At 42.2% G+C, this 23,777-nt stretch overlaps 2 protein-coding genes across 3 annotated transcripts in view; one reads left to right on the plus strand and one right to left on the minus strand.

Moving 5' to 3' along the window:
• Window positions 1–13,755, minus strand: part of LOC144596719 (nuclear receptor-binding protein-like) — an 82,070-nt gene extending 68,315 nt beyond the window's left edge. For both annotated transcript variants that reach the window (XM_078405441.1, XM_078405442.1), the window contains exon 1: window positions 13,366–13,755. In XM_078405441.1, coding sequence (XP_078261567.1) covers window positions 13,366–13,533 — 168 coding nt within the window. In that variant the 5' untranslated portion in view covers window positions 13,534–13,755. The remainder of the gene's footprint in view (window positions 1–13,365) is intronic.
• A 4,098-nt stretch (window positions 13,756–17,853) lies between these two features.
• ppm1g (protein phosphatase, Mg2+/Mn2+ dependent, 1G) overlaps window positions 17,854–23,777 on the plus strand; it is a 38,365-nt gene continuing 32,441 nt past the window's right edge. The window contains exon 1 of the mRNA XM_078405431.1: window positions 17,854–18,456. Within this exon, the coding sequence (XP_078261557.1) occupies window positions 18,346–18,456 (111 nt within the window). The 5' untranslated portion in view covers window positions 17,854–18,345. The remainder of the gene's footprint in view (window positions 18,457–23,777) is intronic.

Genomic DNA, 23,777 nt, shown 5'->3' on the forward strand with positions numbered 1-23,777 from the left:
TACTCACTATCCCGCGGTCTAGACTTAAGCTCAGGGGTGACCGCGCTTTTGCGGTTGCAGCTCCTAGACTGTGGAACAGCATCCCTCTCCCCATCAGAACTGCCCCCTCCATCGACTCCTTTAAGTCCAGGCTCAAAACCTATTTCTACTCCCTAGCGTTTGAGGCTCATTGAGGAGGCGCTGTGAACTGTTTGCGTGCTACTGTATGTTTCTTTTTTTTTCCTTAGTACCTAATCAGATGTACAGCACTTTGGTCAACGTGGGTTGTTTTTAAATGTGCTATACAAATAAAATTGACTTGACTTGAATAAATAACCTCTGAATTGTCAAATGTTTGAGAGATGCTTACCAATTGTGGCCCTTGCCCTTGTTATCATCTGCATGTTATTTATCTGCACTGCATAACTTGCAAAACAGTTTTATTATATCTTGGTACAGGTGGTAATAATAAACCAATACTATTTCCTTCACAACCCTCAACTTCTTTCAACCTAGAATATTGTCTAACTGCTTGAATACAATCAATAATTCAGCCTTCACAGCTCTCTAGGGTATGGAATTTCAAACAATAATGACTTTTAAAATTGATCAAATGTTTATCTGTATCTTAAACTACATCTTAATTCTTGATTTCACCCTTTCCTTGACCTTCCCAAAAAGAATCAGCTTTGGATTTCCCCAAACCCTTGAATGAAAAACATCCAGCTTCTACCATCAGAATCAATAAGACAATTGTGTACTTTTTCACTAAAATCTGCCCTGTCAATTAATTAAGATTTAAAAAAAAATGTTTTTGTTCTCTAACTCCACATCTTGAACATATTCCAAGAGGTGATATGAATCAACAAAATCAGCTGAAAAGGGTTGCAGTTTATGGAATGTGATGGAAAGGAAGAGTGGAATAAGGGAGGGATGTGGGTAAATGGGAACAGGGGATGGGGACCCAGTGGAAATAATATGGGGTGATAGGAAGATGGGACAGGTGTGAAAGGTGAAACTGGGTAATAGGGGATTGGATGGAGGTTTGAAAAGGGCATTTTGTGAAAGGATCTGTGTAGATCAGGTGAGATAAAAATGGCCAGAGGAAGATATCCAAGATTGGAGAATTCATTATTCATGTTGTCGAGTTGCAGGTGAAGAAGGTAGACTATGAGGTGCTGTTGTTCTTTTAGTTTGCATTTGGGTCGCCCTGGCACTGGAGAGGCACATGACAGACAGACCGGGAAGAGGAATTAAACGGATTGTAAGTGAAGCTCCAGATAGTCACTGCAGATGGAGTATAGGTCCTTGCATAGTCTAGATACCACATCAAGAGCAAGGAATGCCATAAAAGAGATTGGAGGAGGTGCAGGTGAATTTTTATCTCGTCTGAAAAGGTTGTTTAGGTATCTGGATGAAGGTGAGGGAGACAGTGTAGGAACAGGTGACACCACCTATGTTTGCAGGACAAAAGTACTTGGGGAGGGAAGGTTAACGGATGCACAAATCAGGGTGTCAGAGTGTGGCCTCTGCAGAAAGGGGAAGATGACTGATGGTGACATTACATTGTAGCTGGTGGAAATATCAAAGAACAGTGTGTTGGATGCAGAGGTTCCTGGGATGGAAGTTAAGGATGAAGATAGGTCTGTTTCTGTTCTTTCTTGATGGAGGCAATGTGAGGGCAGAAGGGTAGGAAATGGAGGAGATGAAGGTAAGGACTCCAATAACCATAGCAGGAGATAACAAAGTTTTCTGATAAAGGACAATATTTCAGATGTTCTGGAATGGAAAACTTCATCTCAGAATTGGAGGCACTGAGAGAAAGATGACATCCTTACACGAGACAGGGAAGGGAGTTGGTTTATGTATCTATGGAAATAAGTGGGTTTGTAACAAGTGAATAATTTGTCTATTATGATTTAGACAGATATCAGGAAAAGGAGATGTTGGAAATAGTCCAAATGAATTTGAGGGTAGGGTGGAAATTGATGAAGAAGTTAATGAAATTTATGTTTCATACAGGCACAGGAGGCAGCATCAATGGAGGCACCAATGCAGTCATTAATGCAGAGAATCCATTGGGCAGTTGTGCCAGAGTAGGTTTGGCACAAAAACATTTAGACAGGTACATGAATAGAAAAGTAGACGGATAGGGTACAAATGGAATAAGCTTAGATGAGGCATCTTGGTTGGCATGGGAAAGTTGGGCTGAAAGTCTTTCTGTGCTGTGATTCTATGACTCAAAGACTCCAAAAGGCAGGCATAGCTAGGGACTATATTAGTGCCCATGATCACACTGTTGATTTGTAGAAAGTTAGAGGAATCAAAAGAGAAGTTGTTCAGGGCAGGGATAAGTTCTGCCTGGCAGAAGAGAGTACAAGTAGTAAGAAAGAGACTCATTAACCCATAAATTACTGTTGCAGTATGTAAAGGAAAAGATAAGTAAACCTATTTATTCACAAAATGCTGGAGTAACTCAGCAGGTCAGGCAGCATCTCGGGAGAGAAGGAATGGGTGACGTTTCGGGTCGAGACCCTTCTTCAGACTGATGTCGGGGGTGGGACAAAGGAAGGATATAGGTGGAGACAGGAAGATAGAGGGAGATCTGGGAAGGAGGAGGGGAAGGGAGGGACAGAGGAGCTATCTGAAGTTGGAGAAGTCAACGTTCATACCACCGGGCCGCAAACTGCCCAGGCGAAATATGAGGTGCTGCTCCTCCAATTTCCGGCGGGCCTCACTATGGCACTGGAGGAGGCCCATGACAGAGAGGTCAGACTGGGAATGGGAGGGGGAGTTGAAGTGCTGGGCCACCGGGAGATCAGTGGCGTTAATGCGGACCGAGCGCAGGTGTTCAGCGAAGCGATCGCCGAGCCTGCGCTTGGTTTCGCCGATATAGATGAGTTGACATCTAGAGCAGCGGATGCAATAGATGAGGTTGGAGGAGGTGCAGGTGAACCTCTGTCTCACCTGGAAAGAATGTTTGGGTCCTTTGATGGAGTTGAGGGGGGAGGTAAAGGGACAGGTGTTGCATCTCGTGCGGTTGCAAGGGAAAGTGCCCGGGGTTAGGGTGGTTTGGGTAGGAAGGGACGAGTGGACCAGGGAGTTGCGGAGGGAACGGTCTCTGCGGAATGCAGAGAGGGGAGGGGATGGGAAGATATGGCCAGTGGTGGGGTCCTGTTGTAGGTGACGGAAATGTTGGTGGATGATATGTTGGATCCGCTGGCTGGTGGGGTGGAAGGTGAGAACGAGGGGGATCCTGTCCTTGTTGCGAGTGGGGGGATGGGGAGCAAGAGCGGAGCTGCGGGATGTAGAAGAGACCCTAGTGAGAGCCTCATCTATAATGGAGGAGGGGAAGCCCCGTTTTCTGAAAAACGAGGACATCTCGGAAGCCCTAGTCTGAAACACCTCATCCCGGGCACAGATGCGGCGTAGACGGAGGAATTGGGAGTAGGGGATAGACTTTTTGCAGGGGACCGGGTGGGAAGAAGTGTAGTCCAGATAGCTGTGCGAGTCGGTGGGCTTGTAATAAATGTCCGTCACTAATTTTTCTCCTGTGATGGAGATGGTGAGGTCCGTCACTAATTTTTCTCCTGTGATGGAGATGGTGAGGTCCGTCACTAATTTTTCTCCTGTGATGGAGATGGTGAGGTCCGTCACTAATTTTTCTCCTGTGATGGAGATGGTGAGGTCCGTCACTAATTTTTCTCCTGTGATGGAGATGGTGAGGTCCGTCACTAATTTTTCTCCTGTGATGGAGATGGTGAGGTCCGTCACTAATTTTTCTCCTGTGATGGAGATGGTGAGGTCCGTCACTAATTTTTCTCCTCATCTCCAGCCAGGTAATGAAGTCTATGACAGATATCTAGACAATGGCTATGGATTCTCCTATAATTAGCTGCAGGAAATGTTTATTCATCCAGCAGTCATTGTCAAGATTCTAAAAAGTTGGAATGAGATGAGAGGTGGTGTCGACATCATATAGACAGAAAAGGAACTGTCAAAAGACCAGGGGATGAATGCTAGCATTTCTTCATTGAGTTAGGCAATGGAATACACATGTCCGAAATTCTCCCGCATTTACATGTGCCATCTGAACTTGTCAAGCTCATCGATGAGCATGTCAATTCACTTCCAATCAAGTAAAATAGAAAGTGCAACACCTAAGCAAGTATTGATATCCATGACTGAAAAGAAACGACACTATGCGTTTCTATTGTCGATTTTAAAAAAGGTAATGTTTTAAGGCTTCTGAATGTCAGAGATTCAGCCAACAAGGATGGGATTTTTATTTGCAAGTTCTCGCTGAATGATTTGCCCAAATGCAGACATGAGAGACAATAGGTGCAGGAGGTCATTGGCCCTTCGAGCCAGCACCACTAAACATTGGTGATACATTGTTACCATCCAACTTCAACATGTAAAGAAAGGCACGCGAGGTGGAGAATTGGGTAATAGCCACGTCAGATACTTCAGGTAGAAGGAATATTCTCCCTATATCAGTCGGTCTTTTCCACTCAAATTAAGATTTTAATGTCAATATCAATTGCCTCCAAGGTGGTGGTATTGATGTGTTTTGTTAAAATATTACAGTCTGTACAGTAATCTAAAATGATACGAAATCTTGAAAAAACAAATTAGAGATATATTTGTGAGGAAAGCTAAAAAAAAAGACACAAAGACAAAGACTAAATTTAAAAGTGCTATGACAGCTAAAAATATGTGCTGCTTAGCAACCAATAGATAAGGAAGTTTTCCAAAGACAGGGCAGCTGCAGGGAACAGTTTGTTACAGAGAATGTGGGAACAAAAATATCAAGACAGACTAATCACAGAGGATTTGAGCCCAAGGGAGATAAAACATTTTTAGAATAATTTATTGCAAGGTAAAATTATATTTTACATATATTTTAGAAATCATTTTTTTTTAAAACAGTCGAGGATCGAACAGCAATCTGGGAAACGATCGTGTCCGAAACATAACTTCAAGGCAAGATATCGAGCTCAGGACAGGCAAGATATAGATATTCACAGAACTCAAACATTATAAACAGTTGGTATACAGGCTTTCTATCCAGCACGGGACATGGGTAATATGGACAAAACTAGTGAAACTGCAATCAAACATATGAGCTCACAAGAGCAAATATGCTACAATTGCCTGCAAACCTGTCTGTTTATTAGTGTTCATGTCACTGCTACAAAGCTTTGTCTCCACTTATATTGCCCAAGATGTCATTCTATCAGGCCTGTATGACACTGTCATGCCAAGACAACAATCACTGGTCAATATGAAGTACACTACCAGAAATGTTAGGGTCTTCAGACAGCTCCCAAAAAACAGATCTAAATATGGAAATATCACAGCCCCAAAAATAAAGTTAGATTTATTATTGTCACGTATAATATGGTGAAAAGCTTTGTTTTGCATCCTACTCAAACAAATCAGATAATACTATCCATGAATACAATCAAACCAAACGTACAACAGGTAGACGAAGAGAAAGTTACAGATTGCACAATATAGTTTTCAGCATTGTAGCACATCAGTTCCAGAGACTCAATATCCACAATGAGGTGGGAGGAGAATTGGTCAGTACCGTAGCTTTTGGGATAAACCACCTAGAAGCATAATAATAGAGGTGAAGTTGTTCAAGTCTGATGGTGTGCACTTTCAAGCTTCTGCATCTTCATCCCAATGGGAACAGGGAGAAGGAGGAATGACCAGGGTGTGAAAGGTTTTTGATTATGCTGGCTGTTTTCCCCGAGGCAATGTAAAGGGTAGATTGAATCTGGTCCTCGTGATGGACTGAGCTGTATCCACAACTCTCTGCAATTTCATGTGATCTTGTGTAGAGCTATTCCAAAACCAAGCTATGATGCAAACGGAAAGCATGCTTTCCCTGGCGCATTTGTTAAGGTTTGTACGTCATTGAAGACGTGCCAAATTTCCTCAGTCTCCTGAGGAAGTAGAGGTGTTGATATGCCTTCTTGGTTGTCGTTTTAATGTGGTGGTCCATGACAGATTGTAGGTAATAATTACAACAAGGATTACACACTTTGCCATTGTTAATGAATGACAAGAGATGGCCAACTCAAAGAACAAGAAAAACTAGAGGATCATTGCTTTACTGAGTGGGATTTGTCAAGAATTAGTTTGACTGACTGCAGGGTGTGAATATCCCATTAAACCATATTTCACCCCAATCCAAAATCCCCCCATCCTGCAGAGCTCAAGGAGAACACCAATTCTAATTTTGCAAACAAAACATCCACATACATGGGAAGAAAACTGAACCACATGGGCAACTTCAACCATAGAGCAGGATAATCTTCCAGAAAGTCCTGATTAGCAATGAGTGAAGAAAACTACAACATTGTTTTCCTACCGAAACACATGTCATCAGAGTAAGATACAAAACCTCACATGCCAGAACCAGTTAAAATAGTTCACCATAAAAGGGGGAGATCATAAGATGAACACATTATCCATGTCTTGAGAACTAACAATGACTGCTGAACTGATAATACCTAATCCCGACCCAACTAATCCCAGAACAACAGAAAACAGTGCCACAAGTATATTGAGTATCTAAACTGTGTAAATTATTATAGCGATCATCCCAACCCAACACACTTCTACAGCTCTGGGATTAATACAGGTAATAATAGATATAATTTAAACCAGGTACGTTGCATTTGTACAGATCCCCATTTGTAAACCAAAATGGGGAAATATTTAGGATCACAAAAAACTACTAAGGAGTTCAAGTACTGGAAACATGAAACAAAGACAGCACAATATATCAGGTAACACCCATGGGCAGAGAAAAGGTCAATAATTCTGGTCAGAAACAATTCATCACAACTGGACAGGTTGTCCCAACTCGCCCGCCAAGGGCCCCGGGGGACACTCCCCACCCGGCAACGGGTCCAAAGATCATCAGTTGGGGAGGCTTGCCGGGCCCGCAGGATCGTCGGTTGGGGGAGGGTTGTTGGGCCCGCAGGATCGTCAGTTGGGGAAGGGTTGCCGGGCCCTCCCCGACTTACGATGCTTCCACTTACGATATTTCGACTTTGCGACGGTGGTGGTGGTGGTGGGGAAGAAAGGGGGATTAAGGGGTTGAGTGGGGCATGGAGTGGGTGGGGAGAGGGGAGATGGAGTGGGTGAGGGGAAGGGGAGGAGGGTGCTGGACCAATGCAGGAGGTTTGGGCCCAATGGGTCCACTCTGTCTAGTAATTACTTAAAAACCAAAAGAAAATAATGAATGAACATCGCAACTTAACGTAAATAATATTAACCATCAAAGAAGCCAGACACCAATTTATTTTCTGAATCCTCTCTAGTCATAAAATCCAAACCCCTTCAAAAATGAGTGCCACGTATTAATCAAATATTAATTTTATCATGCACTAATAAAATGAACACAATTGAAAATAAGGAGATGACAAGAAATTGTAGATGCTGGAATTTTGAGCAAAAAGGTACTGGAGGAAATCAGCCGGTCGGGCAGCATTTGTGGAGGGAATGGACAGACGATGATTTGGGCCCAGACCTTTCTTCAGACTTAAGAAAAGTGCCAAAATAAAACTTCTGTCCATTCCCTCAACAGTTGCTGCCTGACCCACTGAGTTCCTCCATCACTTTGCTTTTTTCAAAGGGAAAATAAATAGCATGGAGACGTTTTTTGTTTAAAGAGAATCAAGAGAGCTTTTTGGGTGGGCAAAACTAAATAAAGGGCTCATTTAGGGATCTGAATTACAAATGCTGCATAATCACACTAAGTCAGTAAAATTCCAAAATGGAATGCAAAACCTTAGCCTGGAATATACAGGATGTGATTTTGAAATATTTCTATCATTCCCAGGAGAGGACATGAAGTCCAAGCTACATATTAAATACTGCTGTATTCATATAAATCAGGAACAGAAATAAGCCACTTGGCTACTCTAGCCTACATAAACAAGGAGCTCTTCTATTTCTCGTCGAGAACACGATAGGCACTTTAGAATTGAGGCAATTTTACTGCAGATTATAGCAACCAAGTTAGCAATTTTACAAGTAAGCATTTGCTTAAATATATTTGTCTGCTCGTTGAATCTGAACCTTCAAATCTGAAAAATATGTACTTCCAAGCACCGGCAAAATTTCCTGATTAAACAAGAGATGTGATTACCTTTAAACATGACTACTTGACGAAACAAGACTTCTGCATTGCGCCCAGCAGAGTGCAAAGCAAACTATCCCTCACAATTCTTTTGACAATACGAAACATCCACTTACTGCATCAGCTCCAAGAATACTGATATTCCTTTTTCGCTTAAACAAATAAAATGTAGCTGAGATAACCCTTTAGTCTTAGATTAAACATTCTGAAATGGAAATATTTATTGAAAATTATGTGCATTTCAACAAACCAAATATTTTTTACCATTCCTTGCAATATCATGACTATCCCATTCCCATTGGATAGTTGAGTTATTCTGACACCATGATGTTCATTCTTTAAGGTTGTTATCCATAATTACCCTGTTCATCAGTTCCTCAACATGTTTGCAGGAAAGCAACAATGGTTCTTTACCACAAGGATCCCAAAATGAACATGAATAGCTATCAATTACATTATTCTCTTCCAAGAATAAACAAGTCTATTTGTAATGTGTCCAATTTTATTTCTGAAAAATAGAATCAAATTTTTTAAACTGAAGTTCAAAATTTCTCTAATACATTCTATACCCTTTGATGAAAATGATTGATTCAATATGCTTATTATACAAATGCAGATTAGGCTAGGAAAATTGAAGTATCATCTTCATACTTGCTTACACGCTTAATATAATTACTCTTAATGGCAACGCAGCACAAGACAGATTTTTGGCACCAATCCTACTTGCAAAGAAACTGGGAGTGAAATGCAGAGCATGAGCAATAATTGCTATTCTATAAGTAATACAAGATTGGCCAAGCACAGAATCAGCTTGACAGTGAAACCTGTTCAAAAAAATAGTCCATCTAGGTTCAAGTACAGAGAATGAGTAAATTATTCTCAATTGAATATAGTAGGATGCTTTACAAGTGGATGAGTGAAAATTGACTGCAAATACATGCAAACAAAATAGTGGTGCAATCTGGATGCAGGTGCCTCAAAGCACTCCTGTCACCTTTTTTACTTAAAGAAAAAAATGGTAATATGCCAATGACTTACTTCAGAAAACACCTATGACGACATGACCACGTTTTCCGACTAAACCACTATTGTTAGCTGGATCAATAACAATGATGTGACTCAGTATTGAAAAGAGATTGAGAAACTTGGGTCATTCTGTCAGATCAACCTAGTGCTTAATGTCTGCAAGAGTTGGTTACCCCCTGAGAGGGGGGGGGGGGGGTAAGAGGTTCAAAAGTATTAATTTCTTGGGTGTTTGGGAAGATGCAGGTTGTCCAAGAGGGTTCTCTCAAACATTTGCAAATGTGTTAACTTAACTATGTTGACGGAATACATCGCCACCTGATATGGCAACTGCTCTGTTCTTTAGTACCCAAGCTTGCAGAGTGGTGACAGTCTAGTCCGACAGACTTCATCAGGGAGGCTGGAAGGATTGTTATGGTTACTTGCCTGCCATATCCAGCCATTCCTTTTTCTCTCTTCAACCTTCTCAGAAAAGAGCTTGAAAGTCCAGACATTCAGATGTAAGAACTGCTTCTTTCCCAGTTATTAGACTCCTGAACCAATTATCCCTCGCTCTCAATTCCCTGATTTGCTGCCTACTAACTCATACCTCTATCTTATTCGCTTGTACCATTACTATAATTTTTGCACTACAATCTATGAACTATTCTGCCGTTGTTGTATTTTAATGATTTATTTATCTTTACTGTATGAAGACTGTTTACCTTGAGCTTCATGTGAACAAGGAATTTCATGAAATTTGACAATAAACATATGAACCTTTAGTAAGATTATTAGTGTGAAAATTATTTGGGGAGTTGGAATGCACAATCAAGTATCATCAGCATTCATCGAAGCAAACATGAAGTAAAGCTTTAAAGGGAATAATACAATTGAGGGAATGTATGGTATACCAATCCAGAGACTTGCATTCTGAGTATACATCGTCTCTTGGTGAGCAAATATGTTGGGAAGTATCTAATGTGGTTTGATCTTTGGTCCTGTACCCTGCTGTTACCATGCATCTCAAATCAATGCTCTTGGGATGAGTAAGAATTCACCACTGGCAATTTGCTTCAAAAAGAAGATCCGACTTCTGCCACCAAGATGTATGGGACAAAGTCAGCAAATAATGAAGGGATGCACCAAGGTAGAACTTTATCCGCTCAAAACAGGCATAAAAGGGCTTTGAACGTCTCTAGAATTTGGCAGTATTCGGATCCTAACACAGTCACACACTATCTGCTGGATTGAATTGAGCCTCAAGCTTATTTCCAAGTTCTCTCTTGGCATTCCTGATAGTCTTATGGAGATCATATTTGGCCTTTTTGGAGTACAATTTCAACCTTCATTAAAGCCTCTGACCTGGACTTTAGCAGAGTGAATCTCCCTGTTCAACCGTCTTACTCTTCTCTCTCCAATATCCTTAGTGTCCTGTAGCACTACCTGACCATAAGTGTTTCAACCACACAGATTAATCACCATACGAAGTAAAACAATTGGCCGTAGGCTTTCCCATTAACTAAATATCTTGATCATTGAGCAGCTGGATTCGTACTCAAGAGCTAGAATTCAGTTAAATGGATACTTAATGTCATGCCACCTTGATACCCATTAAGTTTCTGAAGATTGTACACTGACATCATGCTTCCAGATATAAATTACATTTTTAATGCAGACTTTTGATGTCAATAGTCCAAAATTCAGCTTGGGTGATTAGAGAAACAATCATCTCCAGTAAGCCTCCCTGCAGGTAAGAGGCAAATTAAAATGTAAACAAGCCTGCGGATTTTTTTTTACTGTATTCTATAACACAAGGTGCAACTTAGATCACACACATTAACTCTCCTTCTCTTTCAACCCAGGAGATTAGCTGCCCTATCATATGTAATTAAAATAATTTCAAATAGATGTGCAACATTCAGAAGGCTTGCACTACAGTTAAAGGACACAGACCAATTTGTTACAGGCTACTGCCCTCAAACTAAAGGTGTGCTCCCTTGTGTTAACTGCAATGTACCAAGTAGTCAACAATATTGCTAAATCATCCAGTGTTTACGATGACAGAGTACTGGTTCCTGTGTTGCCCACAAACTTCAAGCTCTCAAACCCTCAATGTGGCAAATGCAAAATAATTATCTTGCTTAGAGATTAAGGTCTAAGATGTCTCTCACATCCTTTTTCAAATTTGCAAGTTCCTGCCCAAGAATCAACGGACATTTAAAAAAAATTGCATTTGTAGCTTGATTATATTTCTTTACCTCTTCATCGCCTCAATCAATCCAAATCTTGCCAGACATCCACAACTCATTAGAAATAGCTGGAATACACTGATTTGCACAACAAGCAAATCTTTACTTAGAGAAAGAGTGATAAAAAAACAGATTACAATTTCTCCCTTGCCAATTCCTTTAACGCTGTTTGTGCATTCATTTTACAGCAAGCATTAAATTGTAAAACGAAGGACTTGAATTAAGAAAATACAAAAATGGATTTCAATCCATTATCCTCTCACAAGGTTTTCATTTACTCATATGTAAACATTGATAATATTAAATTTTGATTTTCTAAATATTGTTATATCCTGATTTATATCCCGCACTTGACAAACTTACAATCCATTTTCCACTAAATTGTTCATACCTTGATGTACAACTAGCTTCTGTTATATAGTTCCATGACTGGTTTCTCCTGTTAAGTTCCTGTTCCAACACCAGCGAACAGGAGTGCTTTTTACTCGATCATGTCAACTGTAGATATTTTCCTCCTCAACATTCTCATCCTGTTAAATTTCTAGCACGTTTTGCATCCCTCAGTTCCTATGATACTTCCTTTGTAACCAAACTCTTTAGCTCTGGAATTCCCTGCCTTTCACTCAACTTAATCCAGTTCTTAAACCCTGTCTCTTCTTACACCTTTGCTAGGTAAGCACGGATATGGGAACAAGTAGCCATTACTGTTGCACATGGCACTGAAACCATAATGGAGGAATGAAAATCTTTGTAGCTAAATGAATGTTGAGGACCAAGAGACCACTCAGCAAAAAAGTAGAAGAGCCAACTCTGCAAAAGACTTTCCACAACAGGTTAACGATAGAGTGACAACAAATGTTACAAATGTAAAGGGAAGCAGCCCATGTGATAAAGATGTGGGTCAGAAACTTAGTCCGGATTCAGATATGTAAACATATTTCTGTTTAAAAAAAGCATTGAGATAAAAGAAATCTGAAATACCAGAATGATGTAAAATCAACCACCTGAAATTCTCTCTCTTTCTCCACAAATGCAGTTTTGCCAGCAGGGGATACCCAGCAGCTTCTTTTTTTAAAAATTTCGAACTCAGCAAAAAGTAGGCTGTCATTTAGTGGTGTGCAAAACAATTCTGAATTCTAACCAATGAAATTGACAGATTTAGAGGTTTTTGTTTGCTGTCAAAACTATAATTTTGCACACTAATTGAACTAGACAAGTTTAAAATCACGAGTATATTTTGCACCTGTCCTTACCCAGGGCTGTCCCTTGTCAACAAAACCAAATCATTATAGGATTGCAAACAATAAGTTACACAGCAAATTTGTCTCCAATATTGCAAACTATGGTGTTCTGATGGCTTAAAAAAGGCAAAGAACAAAGTGTTGGGGGAACTTTGTGTGTCAGGCAACATCTGGAGAGGACAAACGAAGTTTCGGGTCGGGACTTTTCCTCAGACCTGACTCGAAACGTCGTCGTGTCCATTTCCCACCATAGTTGCTGCCTCACCCGCAAAAGTCCGACAACACTTACGTTTTTTTTGTTCAGAATTCGCAATCTCTTGTCTCAAAGAATGATTGGTAGCCCTTTTAAAACAAAACGGAAAGACACTAGATCGCAATCTCAATGGACTAACCATATAAAAAAACAGCACCGGGGGCTCTGCTTTTACGATGAATTGAAATAAAGTGGAAGAGGAAGCAGCAGCCACCAAGGCTCCATTCTTACTGGGATTGTCCGAAAAGTCAAGAACTTCCACAGACAATTGACATCAACGTCCTTGTTTTACTTCGTGAGCTTTGCACATAGGCATGGCTGGTATGTGTAGGTTCGTCAAAATATATGTCTCGATTGGGGCACTGAAGGGTCCTTGGGAAAATGGAAAGTGATCTAAAGTGTCTCATTTAAAAGGGGGCCTGACGTGCGTGGTGATGAGTTTGGGGGCAGGTTTGTTTCCTTCACGGGTCTCACCTCCTCCCGTCGCTTCTGCCAGCGGCCACAAGGACTCTCCTCCAGGATCTCGCTCTCGTCTTCGCTCTCCTCCTCCTCCTCGTCGTCCACCTCGGCCGTCGTGTTCATGGCCTCGGCTGCCTTGTCGGCGGCTGCAGCTACTGCCGCCGCCTTTTCGCCTTCCGACATCACCTCGTCGTCTCCGAGCTCAGAGCCTCTCCCCTCCCCTCCCGAATGGAGCCCGGCGGCGGCCTTGCGATTCGGACACCGGCTCGGGAGTGAGCGTTACTTTAGTGGAGTGATGAACTAAAGCTGTGGAGTCGTCCGTCGTGCCGCCAAGTCTGGTCGAGCCGCTCCTCTCAGCACGTTAATGGCGACCGCAGCATCAACTCCATTCGTTCAGACGCTCAAATCACCCCGCCCACTTCCCCCGGGCGTCTGACGTCTCGATGATTGGCAGGTGGGCGGGCCAATAGGCGCCGGGCGGCTCCCGTCTGGAGGCGGGACGATAATGTCAGTGGCCAGTGACGTCACGGCCAGGGAGCTTCTCACAACGGTTATGTCACGCGCACGGGCTGAGCCAGTCCGATGACGCAAGAGGGGGGGAGGCGGCGGCAGGACAGGAACGTTCTGATTGACAAACACAAATGGAGGAACAGAGCCACATATTTCGCCTTGCCAACACAGTGGCGCAGCGGTAGAGTTGCTGTCTTACAGCGCCAGGGACCCGGGTTCGATCCTGACCACGGGCGCTTGTCACGGAAATCAGTACGTTCTCCCACGTGCTCCGGTTCCTCCCACCCAAACCTGCAGGTTAAATGTGAACTGCGGGTTTTGAATCGAAGATAGACCAGTTTGTAGGTCAATTGGCTTTGGTAAAATTGTCCCGAGTATGTGTAGGATGGTGTTGGTGTGCGGGGATTGCTGGTTTGTGCGGACCCGGTGGGCTGAAAGGTCTGTTTCCGCGCTGCATTGAAAAACTATACCAAAGCGGTATGAATATTGATTTCTTTAACTTCAAGTAACCCTTGCACCATCCGTCCCCCACCCTAGTCGTCCAGCTCGTTATCACCTAGCCCACAGCTAACAATGGACCTTTTTGTATTTCTTTCATTTATTTGTTCTATATCTCTCTGTATCACCTTCTATATCCCCCATTTCGTTTTCCCCTGACTTTCAGTGTGAAGAAGGATCTCGATGTGAAACGTTATCAATAGGGGGATTGCACGGCAGGCGAGGTCACGACCCCTGACCCGCACTGTTGCCACGCAACGCCTACTGGGGGGCACGCCGTGTACTGCAGACAGTCACTTACAGTGCAGCTTAGTCTTTGCTTAGTCTTTTTCTTCTATTTTATGTTTGGAACGACTTCTATCGTGGTGGAACAATTCGCCAGTCCTAATGAGAGGCTGTTGCAGTTCAATGTCGCAGCTGCACTTTGCTGCAGCTCGGCTTCTCCCATCTTCACCCATCAGCGCGTCTTCGCCTCTCTCCCAGTGTCCCGCCACCTCTCCCCGTTCCTGCGCTCCTCGCTCCTCCAGGCTTGGCCCCCCTGCTCTGCGCCTCGCTTCCTGCGGCACTTCGCCGCTCCTGCTGGTCCTCCAGCCCTTCTTCCCGCTCACCATCTCCATCGGCCGGGCTCCGATTGCACTTGGCCGGCGCTCAACACCTCAAGGCTGGGGCCGCCGAGCAGAGCCGTGGCCTGGTCCGCCCTGGCTCCCAGCGCCCAGCCCAGATCTCGCTGCTGCTCAGCCTCCGCTGCCAATCGGCCTCTCACCAGCTCCTCTTCCTCCCCCTCTTAGGGCTCGACACTCCGCACCTCCTCTTCCACCGCCTCCTCCTCCAAGGCTGGCGAGCATGGCTCCCTGGGCCCTTCACCCTCAGGCGTGTCGCTGAATTCCAGCGCTCGCTGCTTCTGCCCTTGCAAACCCTCCAGGCCCCCACGACTCGGGTTCTTCCCGCTGCTCCTCTCCCAGCTCGCTCAACCCTGTCCTTTCCTCCTCTTCTTCTCCCCCCGCTGGCCAGTCGGTGGCCCCCTGCTTCTCGGCCTTGCTCCTGCCTCCCATCCCGGCCGCGTTTCCCCTACTCCCGCCGGCTGGCCAGACGTCTTCCCAGCTGCTTCTTGCGTCCGTGGGCTTGGCAGCCCTTCTCCCGGTTCCTCTTCCTCCGCCAGATCCTCCAGCTTCTTCCTCATTTTTTACAGCACAAAAATTGGCCTTTTGGCATTTTTTTCAGGGTAAGAATGTACCTGTTGCATGTGTTGGTAGTATATGCCCTAAGCTGCGATGTCCTCCAGACAGCTTGAGCGACTCCATGCGTCACGCACTTTGACCTTGTGACCTTACGTGCAATGACATTATCAGAATGGGTTTATAGCGTATTAAAAAAAACGTAAACAGAAAACCTCGCCGCTGCTGTAAATCTGCAGCTGTTTCTGCCGCACATTTACATTTGCTGTTAAATATCAAAACGCCTCCAAATTTGTAAACTGGCAGGGGTGGCAGTCGGTAGCAGAGAACACAAACGAAAAATGCTGACACTCAGAGCAAAAAAAAGGGCTGCTGATGGAACTCCGCAGGTTGGGCAGCAGCGATAAAAGAAAATGGACAGTCAACATTCCGGTTGAGTTCTTGCATCTGGACTAAAAAAGTAGGGAATAGATGGCCAGTATAAAGAGGACAGGTGGGACAAGCACTGGCAAGTGATAGGTGCATCCTGGCAAGTGATTGGCAGATGGATGAGAAAACTGTGGCGATGGTGAGAAGTCATCAAAGGGCTGCAGTTTATGGATTTTGATAAGAGAGGAAGATATAAAATGGAACCATACAAAGGAAGGAATGTAGGATGTGGAGAGAACAGTCTTGGTTTCAGTCTAGTTAGGGCCACTCCTTCACTTTTATCTAATTTGTTGATTTTTCATGCTGCTTTTAGGAAAACAAGACAGATGGACCTTACCTGCCAATGTCCAGTCTGCACTAACTTTCATTTGTCCATCCCTGAATGTTCTCCATTTCGAGGAATGTTAGTGACCAATTTCCATTATATTACTACATCTCTTCCCACCGGGATTCTAAAGGAATCTAATAGAGTTGCTCACTTTCATCTGTTCTGCTTCAATCCCAGTCCTGAGATTACTTACTTTTTCTCCCAATTGTGTTCTTGCGCTACAATACTAGAAAGGCTCACAACACACGTTCCATTTCATAAGCAACTGATCTTATCAATTTAAATATTGGGTTCCCTCTTGCTCACCTTGCATTCTGCCAGGCTCCACATTCAATAGTTCATCCTCTGGAATTTCCACCACCTTCAACACAACACCATAAAATGCAAGTACCCTCTCCTTTCAGCTCCCCAAAAGGACCACTTGCTCCACAAACCCCAGTTCACTATTTTTACTCCACCAACACTCACGCCACTTGCCATGGTAGTTTCTCATGCAACCAGGAGGCACAATACCCACCTGGCACTATGTCTCACTACCTACGATTCCATTCCATATATCCAGAAATTGCAGACAATTCCTTGCAGCTGCAGAATTGCATCTCAAATAATGACTACTACTCCTGACAGATCTGTTTACAAGTTAAAGGAGTAGAATTAGGCCATTCGGCCCATCGAGTCCCCTCTGCAATTCAATCATGTTTAGTAAAGCAGATTAACAAGGCCTCAGCATTTTCTCAGTCAGGACCTCTACTAAGTGTATTATTCAGTTTCCCATGATATAACACGACATGAAAGCAGATTATACTGGATCCACAGCCCATTTTCTTTTCACTACTCCGTCCCGTACTGACGCCTACGAGCATCTTTGATTTCTACCTTTTTCAAATTCTGATGAATGGTCATCTGTCTGAAATAATTTTGTTTCTCTACAGATGCACAATGACTTGCTGAGTATTTGCAGAATTTTCTGCTTCGTTTTAGATGTCCATCTTAACTTTGAGTCTGTAGAAGGGTCTCGATCCGAAACGTCACCCATTCCTTCTCTCCAGAGAATTACTCCAGCATTTTGTGTCTATCTTAACTTTATGGTATACTTCCAAAGTAACTCAACAGCCAGTTTGTAAGACAAATTATGTTTTACAAGAATTAGCATCATTTAATAATACACAAAGAAAACAAATTGTGTAACTTGACCTTCCATCCACCTAACGAGATTAAATGTCTTATTTGTTTTCCTTCTAGAGTTAATTCATTGAACAGTATTTCTCAATCAACGCACATTTCTGCTCATTACACTGTACATGGTCATGAACAAAATAGACTTTAAAAAATCAATTTTGTGCAGTAAATATGATTAAATATACTTGGAAAGTTCCGGAAGTATAGTTCTAACTAGTTTCCGGGATTGAAGAGCCTGTTAAAATCCCGCACTTCGCTTCCTCACTTCCGCGAGCAAGGGAAACCGCCAGCGGTTCCCGGACGTGACGCACGAGTTTAACCGCCGGGGTTTTTTTCTCTCGGTGCGTCACATGACCTCAGATTTTTATATATTAAAAAAAACACCTCCCACTCGACTCCCAGCGCTTTATTTTTTAAAAATACATATAAATCTATTTGTTTTAATTCCAAAATACTAGCGACGATTCCGAGTGTACAACGGGATAATTGTACGTGTTCAGGCTGAAAGGCCCCGGCAGGTCATTGCGCCCCGAGTCTTTGTTCGCAAAGCCTTCAGTGAGATGGCGGAGGGGCTCCCGAGCGATTGAATGAGGTGGGAGTGCGTGGCAACGAGCGGCCTTTAGTGCTGAGGGCGCAGGCTGCAGCCGCGGCGGTGAGCCCGTCGGTTGCCCTGGTGACCGGCTCCCCCTCCCCTCCTCCCGCGTGCGTGCGGGTCCCGGCGCGTCCGTCAATCAATCCGTCCGGCAGAGTGCTTCCTCCTCTTTGCACGGGGGGGAAAGCGGCCTGAGCTCGTCTGTGCAGCGACAAGAGGAGGTTGCTGTTGCTGCTGTTTGCTGTTGTTGGAGGAGAACACAGAGGCCGCTGGGCGCAAGAAGTATGGGCGCTTACCTGTCTCAACCCAACACGGTGAAGAGCTCCAGTGAGCGATCCACCGACAAATTCGGCTTCGGCGTCTCGGCCATGCAAGGCTGGAGGGTTTCCATGGAGGTGAGTGAAGACTGTGAATGAATGCATACACACAAACACGTTATCTGTAAGGGGCCTGTATCTGGGCTTCGCCTAGCCCTGATCGTGTTATACCTTCTCGCTCTGTATTTAATGGTGTTGGTTGACAGATGGGAACAATCAAAATCTATTTTTAAATCCAAATAATTTGTTCCTTCCACTCTCATAACAATGAACGATAGTGTGAATATAGCGATTAAATACCATCTTCGAGATCAATCTAAATTGTTTTATGGAAAACGAAAATCGAAAACTTGTTTTTACTTCAGCGGTTTAAAGTGATCCCCAAAATATTGTATTTTCCACTTTGTGGTTGAAAAAAAGCGCCAACGTTTAGGTTTGCATTGTAGATCTGTTCGGTTAACGGGGTGTATTTTTAAATACATGGCTCTCAATAAAAGTTGTTGGGACTCGTCTGTGTTTTCAGGCTTGTAGTTTTTAAGGAAATGAAGGGTTGCAAATGGATAATTTACTCAGTATTGGTAACTGGTATTTTTCTTCAAGACCTTAAGTCTTCGCCACGTTTTATCAACAAAGTCTATTGTTTTAGATTTAACTTTGTCTCCGGTATTATCACTAGCATTTGTGTTATACAGATTGAAACTCCTTCGTTAGTATTAGCCAAGCAATCAGCTCCCGGCAGTTCACATGCGGTATTTTAAGACTCTGCAACCTTAGATTCGAAATCCCACCAGAAAATGTGCAAATGGTAATAGGCATGGTAAGAAACTTGGCTGGTTTAAAACACAAAGAAGACAAAGTGAAGATCTTGAACAAAAGCATGCAGGTTATAACTCAGCAGGTTTGCCTGTGTTTGAAAAGAAGGGCTGCTGTTTCAATTAAGTGTTTTTTCAGAATTGTACAAGGGCATTTCATACATTTACACATGAAGCCTTTACATCAGTTGTTGTTTAGGTGTAAGGCAGAATAACATGCATGCTGCCAGCATGTTGCTTGTAAGTTAGCCAATCTAATATATTTAAGAAATCCACTCAAAGTAATCCAGAGTTCTGAGCTAATGATGGTGTGAAATGCTGTACTGCTAGTTGGAAATTTTAAATTCCATTAAAATATTTGTAGGAGCCATTTATGTTTAGGCTAGCTACTGTTGGCATATTATATTATTTTGTCTAGATATATCTTACAGTATTATTTTGGACAATTGGGGGGCAGTCGTTAGGTGTACAGGGTGGTGTATATATATGGGCATGAGGGACTGTTTAGCCAGATACAGGGAGGGAGAATATACAGTTCTTACCAGACCTGGGTGCAGACCATCGACTGGAAAGACCTGAGACAGAGCAGCCAGCTACGATTCGTATGCGAAATAAGTATAGCCTGGTATGTTCATCTCCTTGTTTGTACAAGTACTTCAATAAACAACTAATTAAACTGGAAAAAATGACTGGAAGATCTGTTCTGTTGGGTTTGCATAAGATCTCTCCGACTCCCTGTGTAGTAATGGCAATTAGAAAATAATTTATTAGAAAAGTCTGGAAGTTGCCATTACAATATTGTTGAATAAAAAATATCTGCTTCTCTGATGTCATGCAGGGATGGGACTATGTTTTCTTATCCCTCGTGATTCCCAAACGCACAGAGATGCATTTGGCTCTTAACTGCAATCTGAAATGCGTAAACAGGTCCCTGAAGTAACAGGACGAGGAAGGCCATTATAAGGTCCCCTTGCCAACAATACATGCAAAATCCCTGTAATTAAACAGTTTAAACAGAAAGTACTCGTAGCTAAAACCACGGTCATGCTTTGCTCGCATCAAAACACATTGAAGACCTGCTAACTTCAGTTCAGTAACTGCATTTAAAAATAAAGTTTCTTTGGCAGCAAGGTAGAATTATGGAGGTGATGATCCAGTGTCACTTTCACTCACTTGTGTTATCTGATCTACAGAAAAAATGAGCGGCTATATATTTTTAAAGCAAAGTGCATGTAACTGAATTTTATGGCAGTTTATTCAGATGTGACCATAAATAAAACATCTTTATTTCTGAATAATCACTATGATTCCTAATTCTTCAAACATCAATGATACGAATTACATTTTTCATGTGTTTATGGAGGGTGATTACTGTAAGATCTAACACAAACATTTGTAGAAACTTGTAAGTGAAGATGTATTGCAAATATGATGGGGGATTCTTAACAAGGTCTTCAACCAAATTATAAAGCATTTCATTGGGTAAAGTATTTAAAATAACTAGGCCAATAAAGTATGTAAAGAGTACGACAACAATGAAAATTGCAAAAGCTTGGATACTCTTTTTTGTAATTAATGTCTCTGTTCTGATGTCGTCATGTTTATTTTTCATTGCTGTCTTTTGGATTAAACTATGACCATTTTCGATTTAGTTAATTTACGGTATTTTGTTTATCACATGCACGTGGACTACCTGCTTTAATATGCCTAATAAGCCTTTTTAAATTAACATCATAACAACATCTAGAGAGAAAACATTAAAGCATCCATTGTACATGTTGGTTTATCATATCATATCATATATATACAGCCGGAAACAGGCCTTTTCGGCCCTCCAAGTCCGTGCCGCCCAGTGATCCCTGTACATTAACACTATCCTACACCCACGAGGGACAATTTTTACATTTACCCAGCCAATTAACCTACATACCTGTACGTCTTTGGAGTGTGGGAGGAAACCGAAGATCTCGGAGAAAACCCACGCAGGTCACGGGGAGAACGTACAAACTCCTTACGGTGCAGCACCCGTAGTCAGGATCGAACCTGAGTCTCCGGCGCTGCATTCGCTGTAAAGCAGCAACTCTACCGCTGCGCTACCGTGCCGCCCGTTGGTTATATATTTTCTTTCCAAGTACTTCACACAGAATCCTTTTCAGACTTGGTTATCAGCTATTTGCACCTCTTTTACATAAAATAGTGCATCATGATGTGGCGTGGCCACATCTAACTCTTTGTGATTACTGGGTCCATTCAGTTTGATCTTTTCCTTACCACTGGGCTAGATTACCAGAAGTATCTTCATATTCGGGATTGTCATTTTTACTTTGGTTAGTAACCTACTATCAGTACTACTTGGTTGATGCTGGCACTTAAATCAATCCTCGTGTCTGATGGAAGTCATAAATTTAAAGTTTTGGTGTTTTTGATTTGGCCATCAGCACCTCTTTGTGAGTAAACTTTATAAAGTACAGCTGTATCTATTTTGATATGAATTTGCACTGCAAGTCAATCTATTATTAACTAAGAAAAATTTTGGTTGTTCTTCAATCAGTAGATTATTTATCCATGCCAGATTACAAGCTGAATATCAGTGGCACAATGGTAATGATTATTTTCCGGAGGGGGTATCTTTTTCTATTTTCTTCCCCTTATCATACTGACACAAAATATAACTGCAAGGAATCGTGAAGATTGCTGCTTTAAAAAAAAACACTGTTTGAAGCAATTTGTCGTTAAAAAAAGGAGCCAATATCATCAGCTTTACATTGCTTTTACAAGTTAATCATGCACACAGTTTAAGATCTTCGAAACAATCTTGCATATGCATTAATTATCTGAAATAAAATCATACAGATAGTAATTTCTTTTTTTCCCCAAAGATGTCCAAGTTCGTAGTTTGTGTAGGAAGGAACTGCAGATGCTGGTTTACACTGGATAGACGCAAAATGCTGGAGTATGCTTACTTTGAAGAAGTTCTCCTCTCTCCAATGAGAATTCCGCAAAACCCTCTCTGTGATTCCTCCTGCTCTCCAGCTCAACAACCACCTTTTCTTATGATGATCCATTCTATATTTTCCTTGATCGTTGTCTCCTTTGATCTCTCGTTTTCATACTTTACCCGTCCATATGCCTATGTCTCCTGCTCCCCTGATTCTGTCTGAAGAAGGGTCTCTACCTGAAACATCACGCATTCCTTCTCTCCAGAGATGCTGCATGTCCCACTGAGTTACTCCAGCATTTTGTGTCTATCTTCAAGACTAGTAATTGTCCTCCAAGTCTCTCAGCCCTGTTCCACTGGTGCTTGCATCGATTCCATTTATCTTTTTTGGCTTCATATCTTTTTTAAAAGCGTTGGATTTTCTGAATGATGCAATGACAGAGACATGCTTGCGGTCACCCTTAACGTTGCCACCAAGCGGAGGAGTAAGATGATTGAAGCCCTGAGCAGTTTCCCATCGCTAGAAATAATTTCACGTGAGGCTGTCCTCTTTCAAAAATAGTCCACCTGTGGACTCTATGTTAAACACCTCTTTAAGAGAATAGGGGAAATTTTCTGCCATTATCACATCTGCACTTGTTTCCTCTCAGCCAAGATGAATGTTATATGTTTGTACATTTCTTGAAATGTTCAAACCAGCCAGGGATTTTTCTTTCAGAAGATCCAACATCATCCTCACGTTCTTTAATTGTTTTGCCATGGCCATTGGCCACAAAATATTTACTTTATTCATTTCTGTTAATTATATTCAGCATGATTTTAATGGCGAAAGCTTGCTGTGATCTGTGAGAGCAAGTGTAATCTTCAGAACTGGTGGGGTACTTTGAAGCCATCTTGAAGGGTGTACTAGGTAAATTGTTATAAATAACAGTATTAGGTGGAGCTTTGTGATGTCCCATGGCACTTTGTCTTTGTCAATAGTCAATAGTCAATAGTCGTTTATTTGTTAGTGTGCAATGTGCTGTGGGGTGGAGTGTGGTGAGCATTTCAATATAATATAACTTTCACTGATGCAGCCTAACCTGTTGAGTGCTTCCAGGATTTTCTGTTTTAGTTTCATATTTAGAGAAATTACACTTATTACAACCCACTTAAATGACACTACGTTAATTTCCTTCATTTTGGACCTTTATTTTCCAAATTGGAACCTAACCCAGAATATTTTTTAAATTACAGATACAGACAGTAACTCATTGCATTCCAGGAAAGGGTAATTACTTTCCACCAAATATGCAATAGCTTTTCATAAATCGTGAAAGACATGTTTCCTTGATGAAATCTGAAGAAGATGTCACTATTTGGGAATGGTTTCTTTAATGTTATCTTATCGTGTGAATGATGCTTTTGCTGTGGGATTGGATTTGGAAGTAGCATTGAGGGTTAAGGTTAACGCAGTTGGACCCTCACATGAGGAAGTTTAGGAATCCTATTGTGGCAGATGGCATTACTGAGCATTTTTTAGCACCGAACATTGAAAAACTGTATTTGAAATTTGTTTGTGTTAGCAGACATAGAGTGCTCTTCGCAATCAATTTTGAGAGTTTTTAATTGAGTATTTGTTTACAAACATGAGACGTTTCCCTTCTCTG

This window comes from Rhinoraja longicauda, chromosome 9 (assembly GCF_053455715.1).
Source record: "Rhinoraja longicauda isolate Sanriku21f chromosome 9, sRhiLon1.1, whole genome shotgun sequence".
NCBI lineage: Eukaryota > Metazoa > Chordata > Chondrichthyes > Rajiformes > Arhynchobatidae > Rhinoraja > Rhinoraja longicauda.